The following is an 11067-nucleotide window of genomic DNA, read 5'->3' on the forward strand; positions in this document are numbered from 1 at the left end:
TGTTTCCAGATTTATAAATATAATGCATCTGGGGCTTACTCTGTGTGTCAAATACGCTGAACATAGGAGCCTGTCATGTGTAACGGCACCAAGGAAGGGAAGTGGCATTCACTCTATTCGCTAATATTCTATACAAATCGAAACAAACGTCGCTGTCTTAAATCAACGTATTTGAAACATAAATTGCTTACTAAATACTATAAAAGAAAATGTTGAGCACGCCATGGGTTTTCTTATTGAAGCGTAACACCGAAAACAAAAAGGAGCTCCACGCATGCATTCGTGGGTATGTTTGAGTGATTCTGTTTCTTTTAAGTGTCCTCTGTGCCTCCACCATCTTCCTCATCTTTCTTTTCTTTTTCATGTCCTTCCTCCCCTTTCTCTTCGTTTTCGTCCGGCTTCTCCTCTTTATTTTCATCCTCTTTGTTTTCCTCTCCCTCGTCTTCATTATTGCCATTTTTCTTTCCCTCTTCGTTTCCTGGATTCTCTTTCCCCTCCTTCTTGAATATATCATCGTCTGGATGATGACATAACTTATTCATGCACTTGCTTGTCAGTGCACTGTTGTACTGAAAAAAAAGACATCAGTATACATTTATGTTTGTTTAAAAGTTTACACAGTAGCGCGTTTCGTTTTGTTCCTGTAGATATTTTTGCACGAAGAACTTTCGGAAAAAAAAATTACTCAGTTCTGCACTAGAATCAATCAAGTTGTGCTATACTGCACTGCTCGACAACCTCAAAGCGCAAAATGTTAGTTATGGTCCCAGAAAGGAACGTCTCCTGTGCGTAGAATGAACGCTCGACACCACGCGACATGCAAGAGCGTCCACTCTACGTTCGTGTTGCAAGAAACCTAGCGACATAGCTGACCACCCCACCGCGCCAGTGTTGTACAGAACGGCGTTCCAAGGAACGGCGTTCCTGGAACGCGTTCCTTCTATGAGGAACGAAGGAACGCCGCCGTTTCATTTCACATCGGTGGAACTGGAACGGGAACTCGTTACATTTTTACTGGAACGGAAAGAGTAACGGCGTTCCTTTCTTTCGTTCAGTGGGGTAAATTTTGGTTTCATTTCTAAGAGGGAAAATTTTGAAAGTATAAGAACTATATCTTTAAGAACACATTGTTTTTAACTTGTTAACGTTTTGGCTACTTATCTTAGGGTTTATTTTGTGTGGTCCTCGCCTGGTAACAGTCGTGTGCAGGAGGGCTGGTGGACATTGATTCTTTTTTGAGTGCCCGAGACTGACGTACAAAAAGCAAAACTTATAGTCGCAGGAAAAGACACAGAAAGAGGGACGTTTCCAACTCAGCTCCTTTCTATGCCACCCCCCCCCCCTTTCCACTAATCCTCATACTCCCAGAAATCTAAGGCCGACTAAAGCCATTTCTGAACTTCCATAAAGAGACCTACAGCTATAACAAAGTCACAGACTACCTGACATCGAACGCACCCTTGTATACCGAACATTGGTCACTTAAAAGATACATAAAAATTAACCTTTATTCCTTCTACCCTTGTCCCCCACCTTCAAACTGAACAACAAATCCAACCTTCACAAAGACGTACTTGTACTTTTCAATACTAACCTTCCAAAGCCCTATCCTCTACTTCACTTGTTCGTCTTGCGGACAGCAACATCGAGGAGCAACTGTTGTTAAACTGTTGTTAAGTTCGAACAAGGGACTTTGTTAGATTGAATTTGAAACGTATGAGGTTGTTGTAAAACGCTCGTGCAATGTGGGTTAACAGTACATTTGGCTCGTCTGAATCGTTCACCACAAACATAAATATGGTTAAAAGCTGAGATTTTTAAACTTGAATATATCAACAAATCAAACCTTGATTCCGCTTGTTTTCTTCTCTTGGTGCCCTTCCATCACGACATATAAATTTGTATGTTCCCGTTTGATGAGATTGATAAAAAAAATTTGATTAATCTAATTAAATATGGTAATCAGCAAAATACAAATGTTACGTATATGTAACGATACGTTCCATTTCTTTAACTGTAACGGGAACGAGTTCCTTTTTCACATATGGAACTTGTAACGGGAACGCGTTCCAAAAATCGGAAGGAACGAGGAACGTGGTTTCGTTCCATTTTTTGAGGAACGTGTACAACACTGCACCGCGCAAACTCTTGTGCGTGGTACAGAAATCAGGGAGAGCCCACCTACAAACAGCAGCGCAGCGTGTGAAACTCACGCCGGTTAGCCGTATGCTGCTACAGAATTAACTTCCTTCACTTATGTATACTCTTGACCTTCATTTTCGCGACAGAGAAAAAGGAAAATATAGCGATGCAGGCAACTGCACGCTTTCCGGCGGCGGCCTGTGGCAAGCACCGAACGCACTCTTTTTTCGAGTGCGCAGAGCGTGAAATTCGCATTATAGCCGCTAGTTTTAGGAGTACCCCACTGATCTTTTCTACATACACACGCCAGTGTCTGAAAGGGAAGCAGATTCTCTTACTTATCTTCTTGAAATTGATAGCTTTGCGAGGTCAGCTGCCGGTCGAACCCCGTACCGCCGAACCGACGTGGCATCGTCATGTCAGTTCTGACGTACTTCTTCACGTACCGCCATCCCTCTCCAGCTAGCTTTGATTTCGTCGTGGACAGCCAAAACGAAACTTTGAACCATGATATTTACAAGACTATTCACGTTATCCTGGGATCCCAGGTTGAGAATAATTAGCTGAACATACAATTTTAGGAACATTCGTACAGATAAGAGGATTATTCTATCTCCTCTCAATGGTAAGAATGTTCCTATAATTGTAAGTATAGCTGCTTTTTCCCAATTTATGGGGTTTATGACGTTTAGGACTTCCGGCGTTTGTTTCTATGGGTGCGAGTCGTTTTGCGTTCACCGATGTGTTTGGAAGAAAATCTTCTCAACCAACCTAGTTTAAAGCAAACCAAATGTCGCATTTACGAGGCTTTCGGAAGCACTGTGCGGATGCTTGTTTTCGTAGCGAGAATGACCTAAACCCAGCGCCCCACGTCAAGCGTTTTGGTTGATCTAGCTTGATTTATTCGTTTTCGCGCGTTGATTTAGAATAAAGGTGTTGGTTTCCGTAAACGCGGCCCCGCTGCTCTTTAAATTGTGTAACCATCGTGATTGTGACCATGGTTTCTATGCTGATAACATTCCTGCACTGGTAAACTTTTGCGAGCCTTTTGGCTTAAGGCAATCGGGCGTTTGCCTCGCACCGAGGTTTTCCAGATATGTTGCCGTCATTCCTCTTCGAAAGTGAAGTAGCTCAAGTTTTGACGCTCACGTGAAGTAGCTCAAGTTTTGACGCTCACGTGGCCTGCCAAGAGAATAATGTTAGTTCGCATTTTAATTGTGTGCCATGACATTCACCCACCTTTCTCGCGTATGCCATGAAAAAAAAAAAGAATATCTGAAGGGGCTGCAAAATGTTTTTACGGGTATCTTTTTTGTCCTCTCGGTCGCGTCTTTCAGGATCCCGACTGACGCGGAGGCACGCTTGTACTGGACCGTGGTTCGTGCGTAATGAAACGTTACAATGCCGCATCCATGGTAGCGTCTTGCGAGCGTGGCTGACGTTTTTAGAAAGGGCAGAATGTCAGACGGATGCAAGCGATAAAGGACGCGAACCCGCTACTTCATGGCCGCGTCTTATGGGCGTTGTAGGGGACGATAGACGGTGATGGAATAGCAGACGATGCCGGAGGCTGCTGCGCGTCGGTTCGCACGTCCAGCAGGCGGTGTCAGGCGCCATACTAGACGCACCGCACGGCGCTACAGTTTAGGGAAGTAGCGAACTTTTGTCGAACCGCATGTTTATGTCGAACTTTCGGGGTTCGACTGGTTCGAACCGGATTGACGAAGCTTCGAACTTTTAACCAGATATGACCGGTTTGACGTTGGGGACAGTGTGGTCAGACCTTGATACAAGCATGTCAAGGAACGAACATTTTTATGCAAAGCGCAGAGCAGTAGAACCGGCGTCGAACATTTCTCGAACTTTTCACAAGAAGGTCGAAAAAGCCGAACCTGGTCGAACTCGACCTCGACCGGTTCGTGACACCCCTACTCTCTAGGCTTGCGAGCATGCTCGCCCGAGCAACCAAGCCAATCCAGTAGTAATGGGGTCGCCAGTGATCTGCGGGCGTGGTTTAGAGTGGGCCGTGACCTCCACCTGAATTCAATCTAAAGAAGTAATTTTCCGCAATTTTTTTTTTCGTGCAAAAAATACGTTTCCCAGGTTGGCTTTATAAAAATCTTTATTATTTTGTTTTTTATTTCAGTGCCCCTTCAGCCAAAAAGGAATTGCAGATTTGTGAACAATAGTTTCTCATTTTATAATGAACATATTAGAGTGGTTTTCATGTTATTTTATTGCAACTAACGTGCTCATAGACTTAATCTCTCCGTGTTCAGAGCAGTCCAATAAAATATATTAAAACTCACCTGGCATGACGTACCATCTGGATAGTAGTGTTCTATATAGTTGCTGTATCCCTCGCCAGGTTGGCAATGATAACTGCAACTTTCCACGGTTCCCGTCTGGAGGAAAGCAAAATAACTAACATATACCCAATACGCAGAAAGCGTTTGTACATGCGAGCGTATATGTCGCAACATTGTTAGCGCAAAAAGGACTTCGGAAGTTTTAGAGCATGCAGTGCTTTCTATCGCACCCCTCTATACCAGTGTTTTTCTTTTTTTTTTCTTTTTTTTTTCTGTCCGTCCGTCATTCTGCTTGTGCATTTTAACATTAAATTTAGTGGGGAAATTGACGTCATGTCATCTGGCGTCATGGGACCTATACTGCAAAACAATTTTCACGATGAATTTAGGAAGAAAATTGAGTTTCGATAACCTGTACGTCAATTGAGTTACAACACTATATTTATTTAAAAAAAATGACGTCATGTGGCATATAGAACACATTGCTTCCCTGCTAATGTTACTGTAGAAATTGATGTCAACTCTCCTCTACTGAAAGTACTGAAACTTGAGTTTAATGTCTTCTAAACTAATTGAAACTGTTCCAGTGTCGCCGACAGCCATTGCGGCGGCCGCGTTCCTCTCGACCAAGAAGTCATTCCGATGTTCAGACCCCCAGCGGAGGAATCAGGTGCGAGGGGCAACAGGAAAGGAAGATACGGCAATAACGGGGAAGGCAACGCCTACAGATGAATCTGGTCGGGATCGGCGACCAGCAGAGACGTTGACTTCGCGTATGCAGTTAGAATCTAAATGGGCCATGTGTTAATCAGTTAAATAGCCTTACATTCGCATCCTAGACCACTTACATCAAATCCATTTCACTCACCGCATAAAGAAACCTTACCAGGCGTGCCTACACTCTGTCCCTGCGGATCTTCGCCAAATAACAAGTCAAGATGGCAGCGTATGCCGCTGCCATCTTGAGTCCCCACTAGGCTTACCTCATCATCCAAATGAAAGGCATTCAAAAACCGTGCCGTAAGCTATATCCTGTCCAGCTACGGACGCGCCGAGAGCGTCACGACAAGAATGTCACCACTGGGCTTAGAACCATGCACTATGCGCTGAAAAATTTCACGTCTCTGCCTATTTCATAGGATTTACCAACTTCATCTCGATGTTAGAACAATGTTCTTGTATCCCGCTTTCGGATCTTCTCGTAGATTAACAAACCCCGAATCCACAACGCATTCCTGGATCTAGGAAACGAATTTGATAAACCCTTCTTTCCACTTTAAATTTCAAGATAGAATATTGTACCCGCAAGCATAGCATCAGCCGTGGTTCTGAATGTATTCCAACCTTGTTCAATTTTATATTTAGTAGAGTGTTAACTGTTTGGGGTTCTGTTTTCGATAACTTGTGCGTGAAATGAACACTGTTGAATTCCGTAGTTGTGCTGTATTCTCCATTATTTCATTGTGGGTAAGTGTGTATTGTTGATTTTAATTATTTTTTGTTGTTTATAGTCTTTCGATTTTTTTATTATTACTGTTAATGTGCTGTATCCCACTCACCTTATGAGCTCTCCTCAATTAGTACATAATACACGCTTGTCCTGTCTACCGTTCTTTTCTTGTCCTTGTCCTTTGGGCTGTAGCGTGTATTATGAATAACGACCTGATCAGATTATTTTAGCTCAATTACTACCTTTAAGGGTATAGTAATAGATGAAGGATTAAAGTAGTGGAGATGGCAACAATAGGAATGTAAGGTTTCCTTCTTATAATCTATCTCTCGAGTTTAGGGGCAGAGCTGACGAAGCAACTGGAGGAACGGAAAGAGGCGCTTTTGTACGAATTTTTGAGAGACGTGTCCAACTTCTAAAGCGGAAAAAAAGACGAAGAGGGGGGTGGGAGGGGGGGGGGGCTGCTGAAAAGTCAGTTCGGGATGCAACTATTGAGACTGAGTATGGATACTGCATTCCACGTATAAGCCTTCTGATCTACAAAATTCTACAGAAATCACAAGTGTTTGTTGTCTATGAATTGCGATAGCATTCGTCATAAGACTCACGACCCAGATCACTGTGAATATGACGACCAACATTTTGAGTAAACACATTTTTTTAGGCATTCAATTATCCCTCCAAATTTAGAGGTGGCATCAGGCCACGTGACATAACAGTTTAAAAAAAAATATAGCGTGGAAATTAAACTGGAGCATAGGTCGTGACGTCAATTTGTGCACACAATTTAGCTGGGAACCTAAATTGGTGCATGAGTCATGTGACGTAGATTTCCCACTAAATTTAACGAGGAACCTGAATTTGTCTGTAGATGCCGAGATGTCAAGTCACGTGACACTTAATTTCTCGCCAAATATGGCGGGGAAACTTAATTCTTGCATAGGTCACGTGGCGTCATTTTTTCGCCAAATTTAGCGGTGAATCTGAATTGAAGGAGGTTAGAAGCTACACGAAATGGGGGGGGAGGAAGGGTAGCTAAAGAACGCTATCGCATTAAAACTAAACATGAGAGATCAGACGAGGACACGAAGGGGAAAGGAAAATAGCTACGCTTTGAGTGTAGGCCCTTCGTCTGGCTATGGGAAAACTAAGGAAAGCCAAGAAGAATGATGCGAGGGCTTGCCGTCGTGTCCTTCTCCTTGGGTTCCATTACTTTTCCCATGGGCTGACGAACGCGTGCGCGCAAAATGTGGATTGTTTTCTTTCCCCCTCTTTTTGCACGTCTTGTATCGCACCTTATTAGTTTTCGTGTCCCCCTTTACATGCCGGCAATACCCTGCCCTCGGAGGTAAAGGTCGTTAATAGTAATTTAAATTTTTAAGTGTACTCACAACTTTTTTGGCGTCCGCATCCCTCTTAGCACACGTTCGGTCTTCCAGCGTAGCATTTTCTTCTAAAGCGCAGTTTGCTATCGGTAGGAAGACTACAGAAAATGTAAAAAGTTACAAGTGCTTTAGTAAGTTGTATGGTTTGAGATTAAAATACCCCATTAAGGAAATGACTGAAACAGAAGCTTATATTGATCAATCTAAACATAGTTTGGAACTTTTAACGCCTGGGAGTGAAGGCATGTGATCATATCTTAAAAGTCAGGGGTTTTCAATAGCGAATACAGGTAAACTAAAGCCATCTTTGATGGCGAAGCTAAAATATTTTTTTTATCGGATTGATGTAAAACCTTGAAGAAAGTAAGCCTGATCAATCAAGAGAAGACGGAAATAAACTGTGTGGTGCCGCCTAGAAAGGATAAGCCTAACTAGCGTGAGAACGGGCATACCACATGACGCATCAGCGCCGCTGACATGTGACTGAAACTCATCATGCAAATAACTCTTTAACGCGTCCCGATATAATCAGGCCAGCTTCAAGCGGCTAAGCTCTAATGGACGGTAACCAAGAACACGGAAGTGCGGGGTGCCTAGTGCATCTGAGACCACAGAAAGCGAAGATTCCGAGTCTAAGTATAATCTAATAAACGAGTGTGTATTCATATTCCTGCAAAACACAGAGAAAGCCACTCACTGTCAAAAATAAAAGGGTTTTAGCGAATCAGGAATCTCAGTATACGATGAAAACTGGAAAAAAAGCGATATGATAGGAACATTGATTGGCGGCCTCGGCATTCTGCAGGAAATTGAACCAACAAACGTTATCCTTTTTGTAGTGTAGCACCGCGCTCCCGTTCGCGAGCTCATTTTAGCGTAAGTTAACTTCTGTTCTCTGGGCACAGTCCTTCTTTCTTTCCTTTGACACTCCGTCGATTTAGCCTACGTTGCCTAGGGCTATAATCTTCTGCAAAAAATGATTGTAATCTAAAAAAAAATGTAGACCACTATATGCGTATTACTTAGTCTGCTATTTACCACTCTTAGGTACTAATTCAGAAACATTACCTGCTACGACAGCAAAAGTCGCGAGTGCTTGAACCTTCATGATGGCTAGTGAACGTTCTGGTGGAACATGAAGATGTCATGCTGTTGATCATTACTTTTATAGGTTACAAAAATATGACGCTTCTATACAAGCTTGTGTTTGGCACTGTTAATCATATAGACAGAAAACGTGATATGTACGACCTTTATTCCTCAAACTGCTGGTAATGCAGGCGGACAAGGGATTTACAAGTATAACATTTACGTACACACCTCAGAATCTGTAGAAGTTGCCTCCGATGCCTGCCATTTTCATATAAAATGAAACATTTCGCAACTACGAAGACATATTGACCTTAGAAAAAACACAATAGCGATGCGCACGCCTCCTCAGTTTTCGAGTAATATAATATAATTATCTTCCCTCGCCTAACTACATGTATAAAGTTGAAATCTGCATATGTTTGCGGCAAGCAACTTCTGCTTGAAACGAATATTCTGTATCTTAGAACATTTAGAGATGCAAAGGTACGGAAAAAAATGCGTGGCAAAAAGCAACAACAAATGTTTGATTTTCTTATTAAAAACTCTATAAACCTTTAGATATCCAAATGTACAGTATAACATTTAATAAAGGGGCTCCCATTTCATAATTATCTTAACTCAACGCGAAACCAAAACTTGCTAGATATATGTAGAAGTCATGGTGAATGGATTGAACCCGACATTGTCAATAAACGCATTATGTTGATTTAGTTTTTGCATATAAATTGGATGTTTTGTACGCTTTGAGATCAACCTATAAAGATTGTGTGTGTGCAGATGGCTATCTACAGACACAGAATACAATACATTGTAGAATACAATAAAATACTGTGTATACAAAAGAACGTTACGTCCGAAAGGACAGGTAGTCCTGAAGTGCATTTGAATATAAAATTGAAGTGAACTTCCTACGTTCAACAACACCATATATCACCTAAGGACTAAAATGCAACAAACCGGTTACTTATAAGTGTTTTCTCAATTTTCGTCCTCAGTCAACACCAATGTTCATTTAACTTGATCAGGGCAGATATAAGAGAGTAGACTTTAAAAGAAAATCTATGTAATTTTTGCTAAATTTTTTATATCCACTGATGCTATATATATGCGCATTTCCTTGTACATTAACTCATTTTGAGATACTTTGTTAATATTTATTTCTACACAGGTTGTTCAAAGGTAACCAAACATAAAAAATGGCCGAACTTCTGGGGTAAGAATGCTGCTTCCGGTTGCGTATTGTTTTTGCTTGTTTCTGAGAACCCGCTGTGAGTAGCACCTACTTCAGAAGTCTCACCGCCAAGGACCAACTGCAGTAGCTTCTGAAGTTTACTCATGCGGGATCGCCATGCCTGATCGTTTGGGTAAAAAAAAATGGGCTAGACAAAATTACAAATCTGCCAAAGGTATTGTAGGCGGATCTTCACGTATAAGTATAGACCAGCCTGGTCCCTATTGATAAACTAAACTTTCTGACGTCACGCAAACCCGGGGGCGTTGATGTGGGCACTACGTGTGCGCAGATGCTTTATGTGGGAGAAATCTTGTGTCTGCGCGCGAGCAGTGCCCCCGCCTGGTGTGGGCAAGCGGGCGCTTGTTTGTAAACAGCCTGATGGTGCATATTTCGGAACGGCTTCAAGCCTACAAATCCTTAAACTCGTTCAACCACTTCGTGAACCGCAAGCCATAGGCGATGGGCAGCTTCCTCCACAGTCACCGATGGTGCTCACGCGCCGAGCTTCCCCGCAGACCTCGCCGAGCCGGGTTTTGATTTTAGCCGACGATCTTACGAAGGTTTGTTTCTATTACACTTTCTTCAGCGCCACGCGAGTCTTTAATGCACAATTTTCGTATATATTGACTCGCTTGCTTTATTATTTAACGTTTTTTTCCCCCTAACCAATTTTTCACCTGGCATTTATACGTGCCGTGATTGCCCGGTTGGCATGTATTATACCTATCGTTGTATGGAGATAGTCCGTCGAAGCGACGCTGGCGCCGCCTCCTCGCGTTTCTCGCGTTGTGCCCTCTGTCGGCAGCACATCGAATTAGGGTAGCACGGTCTACAAATGCGGTCGTCCTGCGATCGCCCATGCTCGGCGGCGTCACTGGCGTTCTTGGTCTCAAAATATTTGAAAGAACTTCACTTGTGACATTTTTTTCGTGCCTGTGTGCATCGTCAACTTAAAAGTACGACACTGAGGCATTTCTAGAGCGTAGCACCCGCGTTATTGTTCGCTAGGAAACCAAGAGTCGTCACGCACCGACCCGAACACGAGGTAAACGTAGCACCGTTATCATTACTCTGCCCCTGTCATGACGGCAGCAAATGGCGCTAATACCTTGTATGAAAAATGTTACATCGTTATTTAGGCGTGAAATGGATTCTGCTGTAAAAGGCTAGGTGTTATGGTTTTCCAGCGAGACAAGTGTCCCTTCGTTTTTATATTCTAAATCAAGACACCAAATTTAAGGATTTCCAGTGTGCATTAATGTGTTTAAGTAAGTCTGTTGTTATTTGATTAACTAATTTGTTTTTTATTGGTTTAACGCCGTTAATAAAATAATGTAGTTGACCGTATCTATTACAGAAGGTAAGCTACTTTTGGTGCTCAACTTCGATATGACTTCCGTGTCAAACTCTGATATGACTTGAAGATACATCGTTCTTTGTAAGCTCGTTGCCTCG

General features: G+C 42.5%; 1 protein-coding gene across 1 annotated transcript; it reads right to left on the reverse strand.

Annotated features, from left to right (window-relative positions):
- Positions 1 to 215: 215 nt before the first annotated feature.
- LOC115322465 lies at positions 216 to 8422 on the reverse strand. The gene is made up of 4 exons (XM_029982820.4): positions 8355 to 8422; positions 7293 to 7384; positions 4452 to 4547; positions 216 to 569 (listed from the first exon to the last, which is right to left on the reverse strand). Exons 1-4 carry the CDS (start codon positions 8392 to 8394, stop codon positions 312 to 314), a joined length of 486 nt encoding a protein of 161 aa, XP_029838680.3. The 5' UTR covers positions 8395 to 8422; the 3' UTR covers positions 216 to 311.
- Positions 8423 to 11067: the final 2645 nt, after the last annotated feature.

This window comes from Ixodes scapularis, unplaced genomic scaffold, assembly GCF_016920785.2.
Source record: "Ixodes scapularis isolate PalLabHiFi unplaced genomic scaffold, ASM1692078v2 PGA_scaffold1__304_contigs__length_218370807, whole genome shotgun sequence".
NCBI classification, from domain to species: domain Eukaryota; kingdom Metazoa; phylum Arthropoda; class Arachnida; order Ixodida; family Ixodidae; genus Ixodes; species Ixodes scapularis.

What these genes read in the sequence shown, in the direction of transcription:
- LOC115322465 (XM_029982820.4), bottom strand. Translation starts at nt 8,394, where the DNA reads ATGAAGGTTCAAGCACTCGCGACTTTTGCTGTCGTAGCAG. An exon ending in GACTTTTGCTGTCGTAGCAG is followed by an intron (nt 7,385 to 8,354) that starts GTAATGTTTCTG and finishes CATTTTCTGTAG; the next exon opens with TCTTCCTACCGATAGCAAAC. An exon ending in CAGATGGTACGTCATGCCAG is followed by an intron (nt 570 to 4,451) that starts GTGAGTTTTAAT and finishes CTTTTTTTTCAG; the next exon opens with TACAACAGTGCACTGACAAG.